A 27,885-nucleotide genomic window follows, 5' to 3' on the forward strand; every position below is an offset into this window, starting at 1 on the left:
CCAGTGACCAGTTACCGGCTGGTGGGGGAACAAAAAGGGGTGGATTGTGATGTCAAAAGGGACAGGCCATGACATAAAAAGGGGCGGGGGACCCGTCACGGAGATTTCAAGAAGAAGAACAAAAGTTACGTTTCCAGTGGATTGGGGGCGGGCAGGGGGGTCTTTTTAAGGTTATTACAAATTCACAAAAATACCAACCCCAGCCTTGGCAGGTGTTTTACCAGCTAGGCCGGTAAAATACCAGCAGGGTGGCAACCCTACCTGCAGCCAGCCTGCCTCCCTAGGCCCAGGCCTTTGTGGCCTGCCGACAAATAAGGGGCTGGGAATGTTTGCACCTCAGTGTACTATTGAAATATTGGTCCCAACTCATACCCCTTCAGTACCTGACCATCTAAACAAAAGTATTTTGCAGCTCTTCAGGGGAGGGATAAGGGGGAGGGGCAAGTTGGAAAACACAAAAAAAAATGTTATTTAAAGGGGAAGGAAAGTCTAAAATAGAAATGCTCTATTTTGTATACTAAACATAGACATGAACTTACTGCAGCACAAGCCTAATCAAACAAATGATTTATGCTTTCAAAGTTGGCCACAGGTGTCACCATCTTGTGACTTTGTTAAACATCTTTGCAAGACCAAGAGTGTGCACATGCTCAGTGTGGTCTGGGCTGCTAAGGGATCATCATAAATTATCAAAACAGCACAAGTCAAATAATATCGGGCAGAAGCCAGTACAGCAAGACTGATTAATAATCAGAATAGGCAGACTGCACTGGGTCCTGTGTTGTCATGTAATCTAATGTGGATTTTATAGTTTTTGTATTGTTTAATACAAACTTTCTCCAACTCTGCAGAACCAGTGGCTGCAGCAAAATAATCCTCCAAACCAGGGCCGGACTGAGAATTTAAATAGGCCCTGGCATTTCAGGTACACAGAGGCCCAATCAGCCCACATAGAGGCCCAAACAGCCCCCACCAGCCCACTAAATACTGACTTTCTATGGGACCTTATAGCAGCCCCTCTGGCATTTGCCAGAACCCACAGATTGCCAGTCCAGGCCTGCTCCAAACAGAATCCCAGTTCATCTGTTTAACTCTGGCTCCATGATCATTGTCCCTGCAGCTGGAGCTGGAAACAGTAAAGGGGATGTAAAGGAAAAAATAATCTCTACACAGTCGCTGACTGCTCTACAGGGAAACCAACAAAGCTGCTTGAGTTCTGCATGGCTGGGAAGTCCCCCTGCTGTTCATAAGTATGATTGTTTCCCTGCAGAGCAGTTAGGGACTGTCTGACAATTCCTATCCACAGCAGTAAATGAAGGGAGAATTTTACTGCATACAGTCAGGTTTCTTATAAAAACGGTACACATTTTTTAGAGACAGGTTTCTTTTTCATTAAAGAACGTAAAAATGGGATTTTATTTTTATGCCCTTTTACTGGACTGTGGAAAACACATTTTGTTGTTGTTATAACTACTCCATCTCTCAGTTTCTTGCTAAGCAATACGTGTTGTGCATCATGGACTTTATCAAAAATGTTACAAGCACTAAACTGCAGTATTTCAGTGGAGATGGTGCCGCCATGACGCTGAACAAAAAGGGGCACTTCTGTCCTGACTGCAAATAGTATGACAGGAACAATGAACTTGGACCCCTCGGATGTTTTTATTACCCCTGCTGGGATAACGATGCTACAAACATAATGGGGACATTTTAAAATGATTTTTCTGTCAGGAATATCGTGTGGAACAAGAGGACAAGTCACGCTTGAATCCATCGCACTTTGGTGCTGGACTCTCACTGCTGTTATGCTCCACTGGTCTGGGTTTTCATTTGAATGTTGCCGCCTCCTTGATGCCCCGCCTCCTGACGTGACCTGGCCCAGCTGTGAACGAGGGCACGCTGATGGGGGATGGGTTGGCCGGTGATTGGCTCCTGCACTTCCTCTGCCTCCTCCAACACACAGGCTTGGGAATCTGCCGCCTCTTCCTTTTCCTGTCCGCACTGCTGCTAGATCCCGGCAGCAATGGTTCCTGGTTGTGCTTCTCTCTGCTGCTGCTGTTAACTGGGAAAACATCCTGACAGAGATGCGTCTGAACACCAGAACCCTGTCACGTGTCAAGGTGAGCTGACTGTCAACTTTCCAGGGATTTCATTACCCTTTGAAGGCCCGCTGCTGCTGCTGCTGCTAGTCATGTGACCCCTTGTCCCAACATTCCCAATGTTTACTTCACCCCCCCCAACAACAAGGCAAGGCTGCTTCCTGACAGGGAGGCTCACCTCACACCAGTTGGACTAGTGACCCTCAGTTGCCTGCAGTTCCAGCCCCATGACTAGTAAATAACTAAAGCTGGCCACCGACTTAAAGATAACCTACTATTTTCGGATTGTGAGGGGAGTAACCCCCCCATTTTTCGTGTCACGGTCGTTCAGTTGATCGGACGGGTTAAAAGATTTAAGGTGGCCATAGACACACAGATAATATCGTACGAAACGAATTTTCGTCCGATATTCGTTGCGTGTATGGTGGAAAAAGAGCCGACCAATATCGGCAGAAGACTTGGATATCGGTCGGCTCGTCGATCGGGCTGGACGGAAAATTTTGATCGGGTGCCTTTGAAGGGACCCAAACATCACCCATTGTTAGTGCTGAATCGTCAGATACAGGTAGAATTCTATTGTTTCTTCCCGTATATCTACCTGTATATCTGCCAATTCAGCTCTACACGTGTGTATTGAAACGAACGATCTTTCTTGGAAAGATCTTTTCCAAGAAAGATCGTAATTGTTACGTCTATGGCCACCTTTAAGGTGGCTATGGACAGAATCAAGCTGGCGATATCGGTCTTTCAGACCAGCTTATCTGCCCAATTACAGGGGGGTTCCGACGGGTCTCCCCGATTCATATCAGGCCAAAAAACACGGCAGATATTGATCGGCCAGATTTTTTTATTTTGGCGAACGAGGACAGCATTGGCTAGTTAAAGGAAAACTATACCCCCCAAACAATGTAGGTTTCTATAAAAAAAATATATTGCGTAAAACAACTCCCGGGTAAAACCCTGCTTCATGTAAATAAACCATTTTCATAATGATATACTCATTTAGTAGTATGTGCCATTGGGTAATCATAAATAGAAAACTTCCATTTTAAAAAATAAGGGCCGTCCCCTGCAGGGCCAAGGGGTAGGCAGAGTAGGCACGTGCCTAGGGCGCATGGCTTGGGGGGTGCCAGGCACGTACCTCCTCTGTCGCCTACCCCCAGACCGGTACCCGACTCTCCGTGTTTTTTCCATCTCCTGCGCATGCATGCAAATGCACGCTCGCACCAATTCACACATGCGCAGGAGTGCAAAAAGAAGTTAAAACCACATCTTTCTTGCGCACACGAGCGCCACCTTGCGAATGCGCACTCGGGCTAAGCCGGCGACACGTCCGCCAGCTTGCCTTGGGTGCCTGTGCGGCGCAACCCTGGCCCCCTGGGATCATATGATTCACAGTGCACACAAACAAACCATACATGTTAGGTCACATGAGCCAATTAACAGACAGAGTTCTGTCTTTTGCTTCCCCACTTCTTCTTGTTACAGTTAGAGTTGTCATTGTAAGTTGACGAACGAACAAAAGAATTAACCAGATATCGTCCATTGATATCGTCAGGCAGTACATGCAGAGAGAATATTGGTAGCCAATATTATGGTGTCCATACACGATAAGCGGATCTTATCATGTATGGACACCTTAGTATTGGCTACCAATATTCTCTCTGCATGTATTGCCTGACGATATCAATGGGTGGCTGTCACTACTGTTTGTCGGACATAACTTTCATACGATCGCTGTCTGTCAATTCATGGCCAGAACATCGTCTGATTTGTTCTTTTTACTACTTCACTTAAAGCGATACTGACACGTTCCTATAAAAATAGGAACATGTCGGTATCGGTGCAAAGAAGGTGCACGTGAAATATAAGCAACTAAAAGCTCACCAAAGTTGCCCCCAAAGAACCTTAGTAACAGCGACCCTCCGACACCATTAAATCATCTTCCTGAGTTGTTTGTCACGCTGGGCTGGGGGCGGTGCAATCCCTCCATAGACTAATTACAAATGAAAACAGGACTCCATCCTATGGAGGGATTGTGCCAGCCCAGCATGACTGAAACAACTCAGGAAGATGATTTAATGGTGTCTAAGGGTCGCTATTACTAAGGTTCGCTGGGTTGAGGCAGCTTCTTTTCACTGATACCGACACGTTCTTATTTTTATAGGAACGTGTCAGTATCGCTTTAATCTGACTGGTTAGTGGTAGGTCATCCGATCGTTCGTTGGATATATCTGCACGTCTATGGCCAGTTTTACCTCACAACGGTTGAACTAGTGACCCTCAGTCGCCTGCAGTTCCAACCCCATGACTAGTAAATAACTAAGGCATTTCCTTATTCTCCCCCCAACCAGAATCGGGAGCTGGTAATAATCTTACCAAAATCATATACCATGTATCATATACTCAAACTCTTTCCTCTCATTAGTATTCCATTCCCTATCAATCTGGTCACTCTGTTAATCATACACAAGATCTCTCCTAAGAACTTTTTTCTTCTAGATGTCTAAACAGCCTCTGCCCTGTCTCACCATCTCTGGGGCTCATTTATTAACAATACTTTTGAATCCAAGCCCAACACTGCAACAATCCAAAGTAGGGAAGAAGCACACCAATTCAGCAAGGCAATGCCTTTAGCACATTATTTTGCAGAAGTATTGAACGCACAAGCTTTCGGGGTCCAACCCCGGTTGCACCTGAGGAAGGGGTTGGACCCCGAAAGCTTGTGCGTTCAATACTTCTGCAAATAAATGTGCTAAAGGCATTGCCTAGCTGAATTGGTGTGCTTCTTCCCTGCTTTGGATCGTGGCTCATTTATTAACACTGGGCAAATTTGCACTTGCATATATTGAAACAGATGCGGTTCGCATCGGAGCTCACCCAGAGATATGTGTCCTCTCGTCCGGACGCTGCTCTCGCAGAAAGTCGCCCCCTCCACGCCGATACTGATATTTGCAGATAAAGGTACTTCCGCATTCATCGGCACTGTCCAGGAGTGAGTCTAAGCGCACCCACTGCACAATGTTCGTTCCACACAGTGTGTTGAAATAAAGCCGATTTTTGAAAATTACAGTTGTCCTCCTTTGGCGTCGTGGACAGCGCCAATGAATGTGGAAGTACCTTTATTTGCAAATTTGCACTTGGACAATGTAAATATAAACGGACCAGCATTCAAATAGCTTGAGGGTAGACAAAAAAGGACAGATTGACTAATATAGTGTAGTATTTTTAACTATTAGTTATACAACTTTGGGTGGTTACACACTCTATTTGCCAAGTGTTTATAAATGAGCCCCAGTCTCTTTAGCAAGTATGTTTAGCCTCTGTGCCTTCTCCAGCCTCTCCTCTTGTCTCCTGTTTATCCTCTACTTATCCTGCTGCGCAGTCACGTGGCCATGGTATCATTCAAAATCACCGACCTGGAGGAAGCTACCCTTCCAACTTTTTCTTGACAATTTGAAACCTCCAGTATCCTCTTGCTGCACTGTGCAGATTTGGGACTATCAGGTGTGGTTGCAGCGTCGAATGGGATAGGTTGTGTTTTATAAATTCTACTATTATCACGGGGTACTTATTCTCGGGGATCTATTTAAAGGCACTAGTAAGGGAAGTAGTCATGGGCCCTACATCTAATAAAAAGCAACAGTTTCAGGAAGCAGCTATAACTGGTTTTGCTGACAGAAACACTTTAATCAGTTTTCCCCCAGTCTTGGCCATTTAGTCAGCGTCCGCACACCATGGCCAGAATTAGGCAGAAGATGCTCAGGCCCATTTAAAAAAAAAAAAACAACAACAAAGGGGAAATGGCATATATTGATGGCAGCCAGGGGGAAGGGGTCTATGTGAATTGCAGTGCCGAGCCTGAGGTGCAAGGCAAGCAACCCCCATGATCGGTGTGTGAGAACAAGCGCATAATTCCTATAATATCTTTCCACTGGCTGAAAAGGCACATGCCCTAAAACCGTTGAGATTGTCAGAGCCCCCCAAGATTTCACACATATTAAGGTTCTACATGCCTGTTTTAGTTGAAGATTGACTACTCACAAGCAATATGCCCACATGAGTTCAAATTCCTTAACCTACCCCCAAATACACTGCTACCTGTCTAAAGGTGGCCATACACGGGCCGATAAAAGCTGCCGAGAGACCGAGTCAGCAGCTTATTGGCCCATGTATGGGGGCCCCCGACGGGCTTTCCCGATCGAGATCTGGCCGAAATTTGGATGATCTCGATCGGATGGGATTAAAAATCCCGTCTGATCGCGGCCGCATCTGTTCGTTAATGCGGTCCCGCGATCCGACCGCCCGTTTGTGAAAGCTAGGATCCGATCGTTGGGCCCTAGGGCCACGATTGGATCAGCCCGATATTGCCTGTCTCAAGGTGGGCATATCGGAGGGAGATCCGCTTGTTTGGCGACATCGCCAAACGAGCGGATCTCTCCATGTATGGGGACCTTAACCTGCAAATAAGTCACAGGAGGGCACTGACTGCCCCGGTTTTTAGAGCCAGGCACCCTTTCTCCAAATTGGAAAAGTTTACATTGGAAACTGGCAATGATTGCATTAGAGCAGCCATTTGGCTACTATGGGCCCCTTATGTAGTGCATGTAGCTGGGAACCTACCTGGCTTTGTATTTGTTGAGTTTGAAGACCCCCCAGAGATGCTGACACACTAAATGTGTGAGCCTGTTCCAAGAAAAAAGCAAAGTAGCAATGGTGCTCCAAAATCTAGATACAAATAGCTAATGACTGGTGGGGAGGGGGGTTATGGCTCTGTCAAGTGACTCCACTGCTCCAATGCAAAGGAGAGTATGGACTGTGACAAATAGCTGAATTGCCCCAAAGTTTCACTGAACTGGTGGGGCCTACAAAGCTGGAACTTGGCACTCGGCTGTGACGGCAATACACTTGTATGTGACACAAGCTGAGTAGCTTGTGCTTGCATCTTTTTCCAGTAGTTCCCGTTTTCAGCAAAAAACACTTGAGCAGTCAAGGGCTCAGATATTACCCAGCCCCCACCCACCATGGAGCTACGCTACATAGTGGACAGACCAGTTCACTCCAGGGGGTCTGACATAATCCCTCCCTCTATTAAAACTAATTACTGTTGGTCTGGGAAGGGGGGGGGGTCGTTTTTGTTCTTACAGGGACCGAGTAAGGTACATTTACAATTCCTCACTAGGAGCATTTTCTCCTGGGACTTTGGGGTGCACCCTGTCCATGGCCGGACACCTTTTTTGCATTTCCCTGGAATCTTGCTGCAGTAGAAAGACCCCTGCCCCAAGGAGGGCTGTATACTGCTGGCAGTGTAGGACATTTAAAGGTACTGTTATCCTGTGGTTTGTGTAAAGGAATTATGTGTCTTATCCTGCCTATTGCCTAAAGGGAGTTCTATGGCGTGCATTGATCAATTGCTTAAAGGGATTCAGACATGATTTTTATGATGTAGTTTTTATTTTTCTAAATTACACTGCAAACAAATTCACTCTACCATATAAAATTTAATTCCTGAACCAGCACATTTATTTATTTCTTTAGTTGTAATATTGGTTCATTGATTACTCAGCAAGTCCAGTTGTTTTTAGATTTACCTATACTAGATATTGTAGTATTGGTGTGTAGGAGCCATCTCTGGTCATTTGCCTGATCACATGCTTTCAGAAAGAGCCAGCACCTTAGGATGGAACTTTCTGACAGGCTATTGTTTCTCCTACTCCTAATGTAACTGAATGTGTCTCAGTGGGACCTGAATTTTACTATTGAGTGCTGTTCTTAGATCTACTAGGCAGCTGTTATCTTGTGTTAGGGAGCTGATTACCTTCCCATTGTTCTGTAGTTAGGCTGTTGGTGGGGAAAGGGATGGGGTGATATCACTCCAACTTGCAGTACAGCAGTTAAGAGTGACTGAAGTTTACCAGAGCACAAATCACATGAATAGGAGCAACTGGGAAACTGACAATATGTCTAGCCCCATGTCAGATTTCAAAATTAAATATAAAAAAATCTGTTTGCTCTTTTGAGAAACGCATTTTAGTGCAGAATTCAGGGGGTGACTCTCTAGGAGTGTTCCCCAACCAGTAGCTTACGAGCAACATGCTGCTCACCAACACCTTGGATGTTGCTCCAAGTGGCCTCAAACAGGGGCTTATTTTTGAATTCCTGGCTTGGAGGCAAGTTTTGGTTGTATAAAAACCAGGTGCACTGCCAATCAGAGACTCCTGGAGGCTACAAGACCACAGAGGGGCTACCAAACAGTCAACCACAGCCTTATTTGACATCCCCATGGACTTTTTCATGTTTGTGTTGCTCTCCAACTACTTTTTACATTTAAATAGTAAAAAAAGGTTGGGGACCCCTGCTCTATAGGGTCAACTTGGTATTGTTGTATGGGATTGTGCTAATCAACATATGAGTCTCACCTGGTATTGTGCTTCTGTTTCTCCTGCCTTTAGGGTGGTGGCAGACATGGCGACTAATCGCCTCTTTTTCAGGTGACTAATCTCCCCTAAATGCCTTTTCGCAGACTAGAATGTAAATCCCTGGCGGGATGGCACTTGGATCGCTTCGGCTTTCCGAAGTCGCCCAAAGTTTCCTTGTGAGGCTACTTCGGGCGACTTCAGAAAAACTAAGCAATCCATTTAGGTGAGATTAGTCATCAGAAGAAGAGGCAATTTGTCGCTGGGCGACAAATCTCCCCTAGTAGCCACGTCTGCCACCACCCTTTAACCCTGCTGCAATAAAACTCCTGTGTAAACCGTGTTCACTGAGTTTTAAGCCAGTTTCCAAAACGTCAGCCTTGGGTTTAATCAGAGGAGTTTTCTGTAAACTGGTCATTTCTTTTATCAGCTTCTTCTCTGTTCAACAGAACTAGTAAGTGCTAAACTGAACCTGGTTTTATTTTCATGTTTACATATATTTATTTATTGGACAGTTTGTCCTTTATATATCTTTTCTATTTATTGGACTGTTTGTCCTCTCTTTAAAATAACATATATATATATATATATATATATATATAAAAAAATATGTGTGTGTTATTAATATATATATATATATATATATATATATATATATATATATATATATATATATATATATATATATATATATATATATATATATATATATATATATATATATATATACATACATATATACATACATATATATATATACACACACACACATACATAAACATAAGAACAAACACAGCTATAGAATAGGGGCAACAGTGGCTAGAAATTGGGGTTTGAGAGAATAATATTAATCTTTTTTTTTTTTCTGTTTCTCTTTAGCATTGCTGCTCTGCTGGACCCATCCAGAAAAAGACATCAATATAAATGAGGCATGGAGAAATCACACTCTAAGGACCCATTCCTCACGGTAAAAATATACTTTTCTGCAATACAGAGGAGGGTAACGGCTTGGAAATCGTCAGAACTCCTTTACAAAATAATTTGTAATTTTTTTGTAGTGGTTTCTGTTTTTTTCATGAACTTATTTAAAATAAAGGTTAAGAGAAGGCTAATTCACTGGTGGTATATTGTATAGGCACCACCTGTGAATTAAATCACAAATATTTACTCCGGCTAAATATTTGGAAGGGGTTTTTACAGTGAGAGCTGTGAAGATGTGGAATTCTCTCCCTGAATCAGTGGTACAGGCTGATACATTAGATAGCTTTAAGAAGGGGTTGGATGGCTTTCTAGCAAGGGAGGGAATACAGGGTAATGGAAGATAGCTTACAGTACAAGTTGATCCAGGGACTGGTCCGATTGCCATTTGAGTCAGGAAGGAATTTTTCCCCCTCTGAGGCAAATTGGAGAGGCTTCAGATGGGGTTTTTTTTTTGCCTTCCTCTGGATCAACTGGCAGGCAGGTTAAAAAAGTTAATAGGTTGAACTTGATGGTCGTGTGTCTTTTTTTCAACCTAACATACTATGATACTATATTTCCCCTGTTTTGTTTTTTTGAAGAGAAGCTGCAGTCTATTGAATTGCCTGCATCTTCCAGGGATTTCTTGCATAGAAATTTGTTCATCCACACTATACCAGAAAAGTCAGGAAATATGGTGGCATAGAACTTAGATAAAAAGATACAAGCACCAGTGTATTTTTTCCAAAGAGGAGCATTGGCCCCAGGAAATCCTATTAATTTAAAGGGTACCTATAATAGGAATATTGTTCTCCCCCAACCACACGAGGAAACTTCGAGCGACTTCGGAAAACAAAGCGATCCGAGTGCCATCCTGCTGGCAATTTACATTCTAGCCGGCGGGAAGGCAGTTCGGGGAGATTAGTCGCCCGAAGAAGAGGAGATTTGTTGCCGGGCGACTAATCTCCCCAAATCTGAGCGTCTGTCCCTTAAGGACATAGAAACGCTAATTAGGCACACCCTAGTTAATCATGTGACTGGATCTTGTAACACCCTGCTGTTATTTAAATGTGATTGATTCAATTTCAGATACAAATAAACTCTGAGCAGGAATGGGAGTATATTGAAGACAAAGAGGCGTCATCCTCAGATGGTAATGAAGATGCTACCCCGTTGGTTCGCTCAGGTAAATGGAGTTCTGCTGCCCTTAGCTCATAACTCGGTAATATAGTCAGGCTCTTCTTCCCTTACATGGTTTGGGACCCCCTGGGGCAGTCTGGGAACAACATGGTAATTGGAAAAGGTTAGCTTTTTTTATTTTATGTGTAAATGTTTGGTAATTTACACAATCTTTAGCCAAACAACTGCCAAAGATAGTAAAATGTACAGGTATGGGATCCGTTATGTGCAAACCCATTATCCAGAAAACGCAGAATTATGGGAAGGCCATCTCCCATACTCAGTTTTATTGAAATAATTTAATTTTTTTTAAAAAAATAATTACCTTTTTCTTTGTACCTTCTACTTGATCCTAACTAAAATATAATTAATCCTCATCAGTGGCAAAAAAATCCTATTGGGTTTATTTATTGTTTAAATTAGTGGCTTAATTAGATGTTACTGGACCTCACAGCAAATACATTTTAAGGCCCCCAAAATATCCAGAGGTTGTCCTGTTTTAACAATATATATTGGTACGATTGGTAACCTAATTACTCATTAATTAGGGCCTCATGGGCCCCCTATACCTGCCACAGGGTCTGCTTCCTCTGTAGTTAAGCCCCTGGTTTAAATGATTTTCTAGTAGATTTAAGGATGAGATAAAATCCAAATTTAGGAAAGACCCCTTATCAGGAGCCGGAGCATTCTGGATAATAGTTCCCATACATGTATTATCTGCCAATAAAGAGCTCACCGATCACAGAATCATTTGTATTTTATTTCAGTGACTTCATTGAATTTTCAGTTTTGCTTTACTGATTGCTTGTTTTTGCCCACAAAACATTGCGGAATTGGGATTTTGGCCATAATCTTCCTTTTTTTTATAGCTATGAATTTCTTGCATTGTTTGTGTTGCATTGTGGCCAAATACTTGTTTGTTTGTAAGAATGTTGTATGCACTATTTTCTCACAGGAGTCTCTGCATGCCACATGCAATTCATTTTAAACTGTAAAGTCCAAGCTGTACGGCTGTTTTCAGAATTTTCTTTTAAAATAGTTAAAGCAAAGTTAATCATACCCTATTTGGAAACAAACTTCTATTTTCAATGACTCTAACTTTTTAATTAACCCATACTTTCCTGTGTATGCAAAGCAGAGGCTGGAGAAATCAAATCTGGTACAGGTATGGGATCCGTTATCCAGAAAGCTCTGAATTACGGAAAGACCATCTCACATAGACTCCATTTTATCCAAATTTTTAAAAATTATTTCCTTTTTCTCTGTAATAATAAAACAGTGGCTTGTACTTGATCCCAACTAAGATATAATTAATCCTTATTGGAAGTAAAAGCAGCCTATTGGGTTTATTCGATGTTTACATGATTTTCTATTTCTAGTAGACTTAAAGGGATACTGTCATGGGAAAAAAAAATTTTTCAAAACGAATCAGTTAATAGTGCTGCTCCAGCAGAATTCTGCACTGAAATCCATTTCTCAAAAGAGCAAACAGATTTTTTTATATTCAATTTTGAAATCTGACATGGGGCTAGACATTTTGTCAATTTCCCAGCTGCCCCTGGTCATGTGACTTGTGCCTGCACTTTAGGAGAGAAATACTTTTTGGCAGGCTGCTGCTTTTCCTTCTCAATGTAACTGAATGTGTCTCAGTGGGACATGGGTTTTTACTATTGAGTGCTGTTCTTAGATCTACCAGGCAGCTGTTATCTTGTGTTAGGGAGCTGTTATCTGGTTACCTTCCCATTGTTCTTTTGTTTGGCTGCTGGGGGGAAAAAGGGAGGGGGTGATATCACTCCAACTTGCAGTACAGCAGTAAAGAGTGATTGAAGTTTATCAGAGCACAAGTCACATGACTTGGGGCAGCTGGGAAATTGACAAAATGTCTAGCCCCATGTCAGATTTCAAAATTGAATATAAAAAAATCTGTTTGCTCTTTTGAGAAATGGATTTCAGTGCAGATTTCTGCTGGAGCAGCACTATTAACTGATTCATTTTGAAAATTTTTTTTTTTCCCATGTCAGTATCCCTTTAAGATCTGAAGATCTAAATTATGGAAGTATCCCTTATGCGGAAAACCCCAGTTCCCGGACAATCTGGATAACAGATCCCATACCTGTATACATGCCATCATACAAAGTACATGAAAGCCATAAATCCTTGCGAAAGTTGTGGTTTTCTAAATTCAGAAATCGACTAACAAATGTCTCTTAATTCAAAGTACCATAAAGATGATGATGCTTCTAGGCACCCCATGATATAGAAGTGCAACAACAAATTTCATTGTAAAAACATAAAAAAGTGGAATATGAAAAGTTTTCTCTCTGATGGATTTAAAATGGCTTAAAGGGGTTGTTCACCAGCTTCCCTATGATATGGGCAGGGGACTTTAACATGGTTCCAGACCCAGGGATGGACAGATTGAGGCCTGTTGCGAGTGACAACCGAAACTTTGCAAACTGGTTAGAAACAACTGGCCTCACTGATGCCTGGAGATGGAGAAATCCATATCTCCAACAATTTTCGTGTTACACTACTTCCTCTTCGGCGCTGTCCAGGATCGACATCATCCTGGTCAGTGCCAAAGTGTTACAGGCCCTGGAACATGTTTATTTTTCCACACGAGTGTGCTCTGACCACTCCCCAGTGATACTGACATTGGCAGGAAGGGATTCTGGGGCTACTAGAAACTGGAGACTCCCCCCTAAGTGGATCTCCAACGCTAAAGTGGGGGAGATGTACGTCCCAACGCTGGAGGCCTACTGGCAGAACAATCTAGGTAGTGCCTCTGCGAATATTGTCTGGGACGCATGTAAAGCCCACACAAGAGGTACCTATATTTCTCTTATATCATCTGTAAGGAGGGAGCAGGATGCCAGCCTTGACCTGGCCAGGGCGGAACTAGAAACCCTTGAGTCTGATCTAATAGCCCATCCCTCAGAAAGTACCAAACAGGAGCATGCAGCAGCCCAAAGACGTGTAAATCTACTGCTCATTGATAAAGCCTCCCAGAGAGAAACTTACAGGAAAGCAATGTGGTTTGATAAGGGGGATAAGAATGGGAAACTGCTTGCCCTGTTAGCAAAGGGAGATGTCCCACATACCGTTGTTCAGGGAATCAAAGGGGAAGATGATGTATTGATCACTGATAGACCCCAGGTGGTTAATAGGTTCCATCAATATTTTCAAAGTAGTTATGCTGCCCCTCCACCACCCTCATTCCAGAACCTTAATGAATACATAGACAGGATAATGCTTCCACGCCTTGACCAACCACAGGTAGGGGAGTTAGAACTGGACATGTCTGAGGAGGAAATAACTAAGGCTATTGCTGACATGCCCGCTGGCAGGTCACCTGGACCAGATGGTATTCCAGCAGAATGGTATAAACGTCATGTTGAGATTCTGGCCCCTAAACTTTGCACACTCTTTAATAGGACGTCGCTAGACACCCCACTACCAGACTCTTGTTATTTGGCCCACATAACTCTGATCCCCAAAGCTGGCAAACCACTTGATAGGTGTGATTCTTACCGTCCCATCTCTTTGCTGAATTGCGACATTAAAATTTTTGCAAAGGTGTTGGCAAACAGGGTCAAAAATATAATTACTAAATTGGTGCACCCAGATCAAACGGGGTTCATGCCGAACAAGGCCACAGACATAAATATTCGGAGACTGCTTAATAATTTGGCTCTTGACCACACTAATAGCAAGACCAGAATAGTGGTGTCCTTGGACACGGCAAATGCGTTTGATACGGTGTCCTGGGAGTACCTTTGGGAAGTCTTAAGCAGGTTCGGTTTTGGACAACGTTTTCTAGGGTGGATAAAGGCAATATATTATAAGCCGGGAGCCAGAGTGTTAGTGAACGGCCTACTCACGGATGAAATACGGCTGGAGCGGGGAACGAGACAGGGTTGCCCCCTCTCCCCACTGTTGTTCGCCCTAGCAATAGAGCCGCTGGCGGTGAAATTAAGGGAAGCCCAAGAGGTGGAAGGGCTGGCAGTAGGTAATATTATTGAAAAGTTGTCATTGTATGCTGATGACATGCTCCTATATCTGGCTAACCCTGACAAAGCCTTAGAGACAGCCCTGAACCTCATAGAGGAATTTGGGAAGTTCTCTGGTCTTTGTGTTAATAGAGCGAAATCAGTGATATTTCCAATAGATCCGTTGCCCACTGGCTCACCATTGCAAATTCACCATTTACAAGTAGTACAGTCTTTTACATACTTGGGTATAAAAATTCACATTAACTATAAGAAATTTGAAGAACATAACTTGACCCCTATTGTGGATGCCTTGAAGGCCAAGACCGAGGTCTGGCAGCAGTTGCCCCTTTCACCCCCGGGCAGGATCAACCTGTTCAAAATGGTGTTCCTGCCCAAATTCTTGTATGTATTCCACAACTCGCCTATTTTACCACGAAACCAATGGTTTAAATATATTGATGCAATATTGAGGAGGTTCATATGGGCGGGGGAGCACCCACGTTTGAATTTTACTACATTGCAGGCCCCAGTGACTGGTGGGGGGCTAGCACTCCCCAACCTCAAGTTATATTTTCTGGCCAGCCAATTAACGTATGCGCATTGGTGGTTTGTACCTCAAATTGATAATCTCTCCACTACACTGGAGGCCGCTGGCATGGGGTCTTGGGAAGCGCTGTCCAAGCTGCCATATAGGGGTCCCACGGAGTATTACAAACTAACAACACCGATGACCACAGTGGCTGAGGCATTTAAGCGAGGTCTCAAACATGCTCGCAAGGGGAGGCCAGTGTGGTCCCCCTGGACCCCATTATGGGGTAATGGTACTCTCCCGCACCTAAGTTCTATACCTGATATTAACGCCTGGGCTATTAAGGGAGTAAAGACGCTAGGGGATATTGTAGAGAATGGTGACATAAAGGGGTTTCAGAGCCTAAAAGAGGAATTCCAGTTACCCAACTCCATGCTCTTTAGATATTTGCAGCTAAGACATGCATTCAGAATGCAATTTCCCATACAACCCATTGAAATGGTGGTCACTACACTGGAGAAATACCTACGAAAGGTGGATCTCAAAAACCGACATCATGGTTCTATACAATATTGTGCCAAGCCTCCCCAGACCCCCTAGCTAAGGCAAAAGAGAAATGGGTTGGGGATATTCCAGAACTGGAGGACGAAATGTGGGAGGATGCACTGAAGCAGATTCCGGACATTACAATGTCAATTAGAGACAGATATATCCAGGCCAAATTCCTTAACAGAGTTTATCTTACCCCCCACAGACTTGCTAGGATATATCCTTCGACCCCAGACCACTGTGTTAAATGTACACAAGAGGTTGGCACATTTTTGCATGTATTCTGGACATGCCCGCATATCCAGAGGTACTGGGGGGAGGTTTTACAATACATATCTGATGCATTGGGTGTCCCATGTATTAAAAACCCACTGATATGCCTCTTGGGGGTGGTGGACGATCTAGGGCTGCAAGTGGGAATCAAACTATGCTATCTACAATTGCTATACTATGCAAAGAAAGCCATTTTGCTTCAATGGAAGTCCACGGCTCCCCCAACACTAGCCTTTTGGCGTAGACTGGTTAATGACACCCTCCCAAACCAAAAACTGACGTACATTGCCCGGGGATGCCCCCAAAAATTTGAGAAGGTTTGGGCTCAGTGGCTGACCTTGGAGGACTCTAGAAAGGATCCTACAGTGTAATGTGATCACCCTTGGCACAAGAGTGCGGAAGTAAAACGCAGGTAGACTAAGGTGATAACAAGATAAATTTATTGATACAGCATTTGTATTTTATTGGCTTGCAATGTCGGCTTCTCTGTCTTCTTTCTTTCCTCCTTTTTCTCTCTTCTCTTTCTCAAATGTGTGTTCTTGAAAAATGAAAAATAAAAACTTTTAAAAAAAAAAAGGGGTTGTTCACCTTTGAGATAACTTTTAGTATGATATAGATAGTGATACTCCGAGACAATTTGCAATTGGTTTTCATTTTTTATTATTGAAAGTTTTTGAGTTATTTAGCTTTTTATTCAGCAGCTCTTTAATTTGCATCTTAACCAGTCTGGTAACTAGGGTCCAAATTACCCTAGCAACCATACATTGATTTGAATAAGAGACTGGAATATTAATGAGAGGGGATGGATCAGAAATAAAAAGTAACAATAACAATACATTTGTAGCCTTACAGAGCATTTGTTTTTGAGAAAGGAGTCAGCGACGCCCATTTGAAAGAGTCAGAAGAAAAAGGCAAATAACTATAAAACTATAAAAAATAAATAATGAAAACCAATTAGAATTGGCCGTTTTATAACATAATAAAAGTTACCTGAAAGGTGAACCACCCCGTCAAGATATCTCTCTAGTATGGACTACAAAACCACAAATCTTTTCTAAACTAGTAATGAAAATTAATGAAAGCTTCTAATATATAGCATCTTACAAGACAGAAGCAGATTTATCTAAATTAGAATTACTTGAATGTGAACATATTTAAGAATAAATAAATATATGCAGTGAAATCGCATTCTATCCCTTCTATTCAATAATCCTAACAAATTTTTAAATTGCTCTAAAAAAAACTTGAATTGAAAAATAGTTTGAATTGTGAAAACACAACCGTTAATTTCTTAATAAATTTGCCAACTTTTAGATGCCAATTTTGTTTGTCTGACTTCTCAAGCTTTTTTGTGCTTAATCTCAGAAATGTGAACTTTTGGAAACCTGAATACTAATTTGCCATTTTTACCTAATAATATATAATCTACAATATACAATGTTTTAAAGGAACAGTAACACCAAAAAATGAACATGTTTTAAAGGAATGGCAATATAGTTGCCCTGCACTTGTAAAATTGGTGGGTATGCTTCAGAAACACAACTATAGTTTATGTAAAGAAGCTGCTGTGTAGCCATGGGGGCAGCCATTCAAGCACAGGATACACCGTATATAACAGATAAGTTCTGAAGGTCCCCATAGTATACTACATAACTTTTCTGTTATCTGCTGTGTATGCTGAGCCTTTTCTCCTTTTTCAGCTTTGAATGGCTGCCCCCATGGCTACACAGCAGCTTGTTTATATAAACTATAGTCATGTTTCTGAAACAAACACACCAGTTTTACCAGTGCAGAGCAACCGGACATTATATTTTTATTACTTTAAGACACATTATTTGGTGTTACTGTTCGTTTAATGTTATAATACCCTAACCTAAAACAATCTATTTCTGCAGGCCCACAAAAAGATCCCTCAAATGCGTCAAAGCGTGGGCAAGGGCGAGGGCACAAAAAGAAAGCCAGATTCACACCAGAGGAATTGGCTATCGTTGTGGAAGAACTTTCTACCCACAACAAGCTCCTCTTCACCATTCATCAGGATCCTGCCAAAGCCCAGTGTAAGGCTGCTAAATGGGCTGACATATTGAACCGGGTCAATGCTCATCAAGTGACTTTCCGTACCATAGACGACATTAAGAAACGCTGGCATGACTTGAGAAAAACAGCGAGGAAGAAGCTTTTTAAGATTAGGAGGGAACAAGGAAAGCCTGGTGGAGTGTCACCAAGGAAGAAAACTCGACTCACTCGGTTAGAGAAAATGGCCGCCAAGACCATGACACCAAAGATGAGCTATTTTTTCAATAGTGATGATATATTAAATAGTAATGAAGATTCTGAAGTATCGTCACATGAAAGGTCACCTAAGAGTAAAGACCCTCAAAGAGAGCCATACATGACAAGACGCAACAGTCAGATTGCCATAACCCAAATCAGTGAAGAGAAAAATTCAGAAGCCAGTACATCTTGTAAGTCTTTCAACTTTATTCAATCATTCTTCTCAGCCATAAAGCAGGACAGGACTGCTGCTTACAATGGGTATCAGATAGGATCTGTGTCACTGTGACAGAATGCTGTTATAAAGATAGCTAGAATCTCAGCCATAAAGCAGGTCAGGACTGTTGCTTACAATGGTTATCAGATTGGATCTGTGTCACTGTGACAGAATGCTCTGTTATAAAGATAGCTAGAATCTCAGCCATAAAGCAGGACAGGACTGCTGCTTACAGTGGGTATCAGATAGGATCTGTGTCTCTGTGACAGAATGCTTTGTTACAAAGATAGCTAGAATTTTATGTTCAACCATAAAGCAGGGAGGACTGTGTATTTTTGAAAAAAAGGAGAGAACCAATATTCAAGCAATATTTAGCTATCTAGTTACTGATCCTCCTGTATTCACAAAATATAAACTACTGGTTCTTAGAGCAGTTCCAAGGACATGTGGTGTAAATCAGTAAGACAGTCAACAACTAATATTTGTTTTTAATGTTTTTTCGTCCTAATTAATTAGGTCACAGTTCCTATTCTGAAGACATGTTCAACGGCAAAACAGAAATGTCTTCAGAGAGTGCAGCTCCTGATCAGCACCAGTTGGCACACAAAGCAACAAGTAACCCACCGACTGCCATGTCTGTAAGTATTTTCTATGTACAAGCTAGTGCCACCGTTTAGAGAAATACATCGCAAAGCGCGTGCTTTTCAAACCTGAGATTTTTTGTGATCGGCCATCATGCTATGCTGGCAGTTCAACATTTTTAGAGCAAAAAAACACGATAAAGAGAAAATGCTACAAAATTGTGAAAGTGTGTCTTTTTTGGCAAATGGTGTGTGTGTGTGTGTGTATTAAAGTAATATTTTGAATGACCAGAGGGGGATTGCCTGTTCTCCCTTAAAGGGGATGTAAATGCAAAAAAATAAAATCCCAGTTTTACTTTCTTTGATGAAAAAGAAATCTATCTCGAGTATACTTTAATTTAAAAATGTCTACCATTTTTATAAGAAACCAGACTGTATGCAGTGAAATTCCCCCTTCATTTACTTGCTTTGTATGCTGCAGATAGGAAACTTCAGCCGGTCCCTAACTGCTCGGCAGGGAAAGGGGGAGGGACTTCGTTTCCCTGTAGAACAGCCGGTGACCGTGTAGAGATTTCTATCTGCAGCAGTCAGAGCAAGTAAATGACGGGAGAATTTCACTGCATACAGTCAGATTTCTTATAAAAACTGTACAGATTTTTTAATTGAAGTATATTGGGGATAGGTTTCTTTTTCAGTTAAAAGTAAAAATGGGATTTTACTTTTGCCTTTACTTCTTCTTTAATGTTTCCAACTCCAGCTTCCGGTACAAAGATCATGGAGCCAGATTTAAACAGATAACCGGAATTCTATTTGGAGGATTATTTTGCTGCAGCCACTGGTTCTGGAGAGTTGTATTAAACAATACAAAAACTATAAAATCCACATTAGATTACATGACAAGACAGGACCCAGTGCAGTCTGTATATTCTGATTTAGTCTTGCTGTATTGGCTTCTATGGCAGATATTATTTGATTAGTGCTGTTTTGATAATTGATGAGGATCCCTAAGATCCTCATCTTGGTCTTGAATAGATGTATAACAAAAATGGTGACCCCCCTGTGGCCAACTTTGAAAGCATAAATCATTTGTTTGATTAGGCTTGTGGTGCAGTAAGTTTATGTTTAGTATACAAAATACAGCATTTCTAGCATTTTTCTATTTTAGACTTTAGTTTTCCTTAAGGTCTGTGTCTGGCTGCTGGAAACACCTGTGCCCATATACAGTATTACAGATACTGACAGTTTAAGTCCATGCATGCATGTTGTTAAGCCATGTAATTTGTTTATAGAAGATGTGACCTGCTTCGTGGGGATACTTTGTTTCATCTCCAGGTAAAGTCCGAGGCTGACTGGGAGTATGAGGAGAAGAAGGTCATTAGAGAAGAGAGGATAATACGCAGAGGACAATCTCACAGTTCATGGGGTAAGAAAGTAGCCTACAGGGCAACCTGCTACAATGTTCCAGTATTACCGAGATCCAGTGCATGGTGATATAGCTGACTGGGGGAAGTGTTCTGTAGTAATACAGACTTTGTGTGGGGTGCACAGTAAAAAACACACTCCATACTTGAAGTATATAGTAGTTGGGATCTCGCCTCTGCCCACCAAATGTTAAAAAGGCTACAATTCTTTAAATGGAGGCCAATGAGACTTATTGTTCTTGAGGCTAGGTGTTGCTGACTGCCAGGAGGAGGGGGTGGGGGGTCTCTCTAGTTGGTTGTTTTTAACCCTTCCCCTTGGCTCAAAGCAGGTATGAGAGTGGCGGTGATTAAAACTTAAAAGGGGAGGTGGGGAAGCGAGTGACCAAATCCTCCTTGGTAGATGCTCTCAAAAAATTACATGTGATATCAACTGGACCACATTTGGTGAAGTGGACTAAATATTCTAAATGTTTAATAAACCTTTGACCTCTGCCCCCCCTTATTTTTCACAAGTTTTGGTGTTCAGTAGGATTCATTGGTTAGATAGAAATATTGGTGTTGCAGTGACAACAGATAGCAGTATAGAACATTTAGGGCTCATAACAATCACCTTGTTAAGTTAACACTCTTAATCAAACCTCACTTTGCCTCCCACCTTTCTACAGGAGCCTGACCCCAAGCTTGGGAACCACTGCTTTTAAACCTGCTGAGGTTATATTGAGCTGGCACGTTGCCTATTTCACCACACCGTGCCTAATGGCTATATCTTTCAATGCACTATGGAGCAGAAGAAAGTAAAATGATTTATAAATACTTCATAACAATAAATACGTGATTCAATAGCTAACACTGACAATAGCTAGTTAGCTTTAAATAGATGCATAGGAAGGGAAGCCCAGAATAGAAGTTAGTGGTGGGGTGGCTCCACAGTTTATTGTGAGAGTCTTCTTTCAACTGTTATATAGTCACATAGTAAATTTGGGCTGAATAAAAACAACGTAGAGATATCAAGATGGCGTATTAGTTTGTCTCACTCACAATTTCTTTACTGTAGGGGCTTCTGCTGCACAGCCAACACAGATGATGAGCCGATGGCAGGCCAAAGTGCACAAGAGGAAGGCCAGGTTCAACCCAGAAGAGCTTGCAATTGTGGCAGAAGAATTATCTTCCTATAATAAGCTGCTGTTCCGTGCCCAGCACAACCTGGCAGACGTGCAGCGCAAGGCACACAAATGGGCGGAGATCTTGCGGAGGGTGAATGTCGTAAGCATCACTCACCGGACTATTGGAGATATAAAGAAGAGGTGGCATAAACTAAGAAGAACTACCAAAAAGAAGCTCCTACAGATGAGGAGGGAGATGCAAGAGAAGGGAGTGGAAGAGACTCATCTTACAAAGTTCGAGGAGATGGCGGCTCGGACAATGACCCCACAGATGATCTATGGAGTCTCCGAAGGGTTGGACATAATGGAAAGTGAGGACGAGGCACAGATTTCTCTGTTGACCAATGGCATGCTGGAGGAACCTTGTGAGATAACTCACGTGGTTCCCTGTGAGCAAGAAGAAGAGTCTATCAACGAGACAGAGGCCCAAAATAGCCAGAGAATACTGATAAAAATGGTGCCCACATCCTCTACCAATAGTGAGTTACCTGAGCATACAATAAACACTTGTGGGTGTGTTTTCTGATTCAGTTTCAGTCCTACTGGGTCAGGCTCCAAGTCTACCATTCTTTATCTATTATTTATTCTTGCTCTCAACATGGCTGCATATTCTGCATCTCAGCTTTTCTTTATAGGCATAACTGTATATCTCACTCAGACAGGGGCATGCAGGGCTATTTTGCACACTTAAATGAGAAACAAACCCTTAATAAAAAAAACCCGACCCTACATAGACCCCCAGCCTAGCTACCCCCCAGGCAAATGCCCCTAAGTCTTTACTTACCCCTCCATGCAGATTCTGTCCAGCGGAGTTCACAGCAGCCATCTTTTTCTCTTCGTAATCTTTGGATACCTGGCGAAGTGGCGCATGCGCAGTTGGAGCAATTTTATGTTTTGTGAAACATGCAACGAAACTTACAAAAATTGGTGAAACGCAGGTCTCATTCCAAAGATTACCGAAGCGGCTGAAGATGGCGTCCTATACCAGTGTCCTCCTTTTCTATTTATTTTTCTGTTCCTCTTTCATTCTAATGTATTCAAAATTCACTCCTATGAACTTTACATTCCTAACTTTCTCAACAGCTGTACCCTCTATACATAATGGGGAAAGATCTTCAGTTTTCCTCCTAAAATCAATTATCATCTTCTTAGTCTTTTCCACTATTCTAAGCACTTTTGCAATGTACATTTATTGTTCTTCTGCTTAGGATAGATTTGAGAAAGGGTTCTAATTTTTTTCCTAAGCAGAAGAACATCAGAGCAGCCTCTTTCTCTCTCCTGACCACTTCCTTGACTACTTGGTGGTCAGACTGGTCAGAAAATGACCAGCAGGTGGTGATGTAACAAAATGAATTCATATTAACAGCACATGTATCTTTTAATATCTTGGAATTCAAAAAATAATTAAATAACGAATGCACATTGCAAAAGTTCTTATAGCACCCTCATCAATTTTACATTCACTTATTTTAAGGTTTTCTTATCTTTTTAGTCACTTTTTCAGTGCCTGAAAGCAGTTGTGCCCATTTCTTAGGCACCCCCATGATTAAAATTGCTAACCTTTTCTCTTCATTAAGAAAAAAAAAACTCCCAGGGTCACTTCACTGAGAAGCACAAAAAGGTTAGCTGTTTTGTACAAATATCTTGGTATCTGATCTATTGTCTATGTTTAAAATCTGGCAAACGCTACATTGTAAAGGGCATATCATTTTTTTAATATGGCTGAGCAATAAAGGTATGTCCCTTTTCTTTCAGATCACGATATTTCTATGGAAGACCCAGAAAGACCCATTTCTGTTATTGCCTCCCCCGACACACAACTAGGCTTTCCTAGGCATTCGCCAACGGCTCAGATGAGAGGACATGAGCCTGACGAAATATCGATGCAGCCAGAGCTGCTGGTGCACCATGTTGGACAACTAGTGGAAAGCATTCGGGAACACAATGAACTTCTCCGGAGCCAACGCAGAAACGAACTCTTGTTAGAGAGCAGAATGGTGTGCCTGGAGAATGCAGTAAAAACCATGGTCCAGACAAATCATGCTCTAATCCAGGCACAAGCCCAGCACACGCAGGAACTTGGACATCTCACACAGGCCATGTGCCAACTGGTGGAGCAAATGGCAGCTTCCCGACCAGGACCTTTTCTCCCCAGTGCACACCAAGACCTGTCATCCAGAACAGCGGTTTCTTACCTGCCCCCTTCTTATGATCCATCTTTTCCTCGATGACTGGATTTTATCAGTAGGTGTATGGAGAAAATATCCTCCATATTGTTATCCACATTTCTTTCTTCTGTTCCAACACATTTCTTGAACAAATGCCCAGAAGGCTGATTTCCTTATCATATCTGCTGCTACAGGATATATACCCCCTATTTTCTCTACTTGCCACTAACTGGAATTGGGACGTTGGCCCCAGACTAGACATAACAGGGTATATTTCTAATTCAGAACCCACTCTAGCGCTCTTCAAAGAACATTCCATTTTGGCCAGTCGCTGCAATCTCTTGGGAAAGTATTGTCTTAAAAATATGCAGCAAAAGTTTTCAAAACAATTGTGACATTCAGGTAAATGCCCCCAGCCAACTCCGCTTTAATAAACTGTAGCGGGAGGCATGGTGCTTTGCACTGCTGCTTTACAGGGCTCTTAATTTCAACATTGGCATTTTATGCAAGTCATGATCCACATGTCTGGTTTGTGTAAAGTGCTGTGTAAAAGTGGTGGTGCTATAGAATCAAGGGATGAACCGAATCCATTATATTGGGATTCCGCTAATCCCAAATCCTTTGTGAACGATTTGGCCAAATATTAACGGAATCCTAATTTGCATGTGGTTGGGAAGGGCAAAAGAGAACTAAAAAATGTTTTACTTCCTGTTTCTGTGATGAAAAGTTACATGATTTTAAAGATGCTGTTTGACCAGGCTTGAGTATTCGTCCAAATCCTTCTGAAAAAGGCCCAACTGAATCCTGAATTCCCTGCATCCCTAATCCCCTAACAGCATAGCAGGCCCTACAAGTATTGGAACAAGGATTTCTCTATGTTCTACCCATGTCTCTTTTTTTTGGAAAATATGTTAAAAGGATCGAGGTTGTAAATTGGTGTCATGGCAGCTCAGTGCTATATATTTAGTACTAACAAGGTAAATGGCTTATCCAATAGTCAAAATCAAACGTAGTAATACAAGGCAGCGACACTTTTATATTTTTAGCGTACCATGGACCTTTTACATTGATCTCCAATCCTTGTATATAGAAATGAGGTCCGAATAAAATTTAGGAGCTCAGTATGGCAGTAGCAGTTAGCACAGAACCATCATAATTCATAGCTCAAACAAATTCACACAGCACTGTTAACCACCCAGCCATTGCCCTGCACTATGCATAATGATAGCAATGTTATATAAATAGATCTATCAAGTTTTAAAACAGGACCTTCAAGAAGATAGTGCTGAGCCAAACTCAGGACCCAAGGCAGTGGCAGTAGTGTAACTTTGTGGGCCTGAGCTCCTTCCTTGGGCCCCTGCATGAAATCGTGGGTCATATATGAAACGCAAAATAATAGGTCACCCACGATTTTGGACTATCTGCAACCCCTCTCTATAAAGTAAACAGACCCGGACTGCAGGGTCTAATGGCTCTAACCACTTATAACTCCGCCATCTCCTAAAGCAGAAGCGTAGTTACACACAAATTGTCACTGTGGAACTCAGAGCACCAGCATTACAAATGAAATCCAGAGGCACTGCGAGAATTTTGTATATTCTCTGTGTTGGTTTTCTCCATTTCCCTCATCCACTCCAAAAACCCACCCTACTCTCACTCAGCTAGTCAGTTTCACTCAGAAAAAAAGCCTGCACTTGATGAACGTGTGTCTTTTCAACCTCGCCTACTATACAGGCAGGATAACCGGTTCCTGATTGAGCTATTTTGTGTGAATGTAATAGGGCCTTGATTGTAAGCTCCACCGGGGCAGGGACTGATGTGACTGATATAAAATCTCTGTAAATCGCTGCAGAATGTAATACATCCCAACTATACCACTTTCCATTGGTCGGTACTGATTTTCTAAACACAGCCTGCTGTCCCGGATTGGGTTATGTTCTGATTAGAGTTCGCACTGTGTTGGCCATGAAATGCTGGGTCAGATACAAACTGTGTTGGTCATGATGTCATAGTGTGTGTCATGAATTGATGGGTGGGACACAAACTGGGTTGGTCATGAAATACTTGGGGTCAGAATGTGTCATGAAATAGCAGGGGCTACTGTGTCTGTCATAAAACACTGGTGCCCTTAGTGCTTTTTCACTACTGATTAGGGACACCCGTAGGGGGGTATTGCAGTCTGGGATCCTATGGCAGGGGGCCCTGCTAACTCTATAGTATGCTGCCATTCCAACCATGTAAAATGTAGTGTTTTTGTTTAGTGGTTGTGATATTTTGAGGTGTGGCTACAACGTGGCCATGGCACAAAATTCCACTGCTGCTTATGTCCCTCCTTATACTTTTTAAATGTTGCCAGGTATGGACTGTGTCTGCGCTACTTAAATAAAGGACAGTACTATATGTGTGGGTAATTACTGACTTGGTGACTTTCTGTTCCCAAATGCCTTGGCTCTTCCCATAGCAACTACAGGCCTGTATTTGTTAGGTGACAAAAATATAGGAAGACCAGAAGACCCAAGATCAAAAATGGCAACGTTGCAGATAGAAAGCTTTTATAAGTTATCAAGATATTTTTGAATGAAACAAAACACCTTTAGTCAGGGGTAGAACAGAGAAAGCAGATCCTGCAACTGCTTAGTGGCCCAGAAGAAGTAAATCCGGCAACTGCTTAGCGACCCAGAGAAAGCAGATCTTGCAACTGCTTAGCGGCCCAGAGAAAGTAAATCCTGCAACTGCTAAGTTGCCCAGAGAAAACAGATCCTGCAACTGCTTAGCGCCCAGAGAAAGTAGATCCTGCAATTGCTTGGGGGCCCAGAATGATCAGGACCCATTGGGGAGCTGCCTAAGAAGCGGTTTCAATATGTTTCTGAAAATGCCTTGTCCCCAAAGTTTCGGGGAGGCATACAATTATTTTTTTGTGTGGGAACCATGAGAACAGAGACTAAGGGGAGATCCTGTGAGTGGCTCTGTGGCAGTAGTAAGCCAAAAAAAATAGATTTTTGTACTTACCGTTAAATCCTTTTGTCCTACATTGGGGGACACAGGCACCTTGGGGATAAGATCCAGTTGCTTGGAGAAGGACACTAAATGGTTAAAGAAGCTCCTCCTCCTGCTCTGGGCTTTATCCCCTGCCTACTTCCTCAATCTTCAGTTTTCTGTCCGAAGAGGTAAGGAGCCAAACAAGAAGAGGAGCCCCTCCCCAAGACAGCTGTGCTGTGTTTCTAAGCCTGAAAAAAGGCAGTTATAACATTAGAATTATTGGCCAACCAATAACTAGAAAATTTAACATCTGTGAGACGGGCCTGTGAGAAGGCCTGTGTCCCCCAATGTAGTACAAGAGAAAAGGATTTAACGGTAAGTACAAAAATCTATTTTTCTCTTGCCTAGATTGGGTGACACAGGCACCATGGGGACATCCCAAAGCTACCCATGAGGGTGGGACTATCCATTTAGTGTTGAGGGAGAACTTCCCTTAACACCTTCCTCCCAAGCTTGCTTCAGCTGAGGCGAGTGTATGGACCTTGTAAAATCTGGTAAAGGTATGCAGTGACGACCATACTGCTGCCTTACAAACCTGCTCTGCAGAAGTCTGATGTCTTATTGCCCAGGAAGTACTGAGCATTCTGGTGGAATGAGCCCTGACACCGAATAGGGGAGGCTTTTCCCTGACATTGTAGGCCTTGAGTATTGCAGATCTGATCCATCTTGCAATGGTTGCCTTTGTAGCAGAATGATGGCACAACTATATCTTGATTAAGGTGAAAATCCGATACCACCTTGGGAAGGAAATCTGGCGTCGGTCTCAAAACAACCCTTGTCCTTGTGGAGGTCTACAGGAAAAGGCAGTGAGCGCTGAGACACGTCTAGCCAACATAATTTCTAGGAGAAATACTACCTTGATTGTGAGCTTTGCTAGAGAGATGGTCTGTAATGGTTCAACAGAGTCTCTTGTAGTACGGAGAGTACTAAGTTGAGGTCCCAGGAAGGGATGACAATAAGGGGGAGCCAGTCTGAGTGCTCCTTGAATGAAGGTCTTGACATTTGGTTTCAGTGCAAGTTGCTGCTGA

At 42.4% G+C, this 27,885-nt stretch overlaps 1 protein-coding gene across 2 annotated transcripts; it reads left to right on the plus strand.

The window, feature by feature from the left end:
- Window positions 1–1,908: 1,908 nt before the first annotated feature.
- On the plus strand, window positions 1,909–26,218 carry LOC108701074. 2 transcript variants are annotated; one of them, XM_018235241.2, is made up of 8 exons: window positions 1,909–2,120; window positions 9,395–9,482; window positions 10,562–10,658; window positions 17,890–18,459; window positions 19,002–19,123; window positions 20,399–20,489; window positions 21,542–22,129; window positions 23,406–26,218. In XM_018235241.2, the coding sequence occupies exons 2-8, from the start codon at window positions 9,447–9,449 to the stop codon at window positions 23,879–23,881; spliced, it is 1,980 nt and encodes a 659-aa protein (XP_018090730.1). In that variant the 5' UTR covers window positions 1,909–2,120; window positions 9,395–9,446; the 3' UTR covers window positions 23,882–26,218. The 2 variants fall into 2 exon arrangements, with proteins under 2 accessions (XP_018090730.1, XP_018090731.1); XM_018235242.2 differs by lacking the exon at window positions 1,909–2,120 and adding an exon at window positions 7,273–7,422.
- The last annotated feature ends 1,667 nt before the right edge of the window (window positions 26,219–27,885 follow it).

Source organism: Xenopus laevis, chromosome 9_10L (assembly GCF_017654675.1).
Source record: "Xenopus laevis strain J_2021 chromosome 9_10L, Xenopus_laevis_v10.1, whole genome shotgun sequence".
In the NCBI taxonomy this organism is placed as follows: Eukaryota; Metazoa; Chordata; class Amphibia; order Anura; family Pipidae; genus Xenopus; species Xenopus laevis.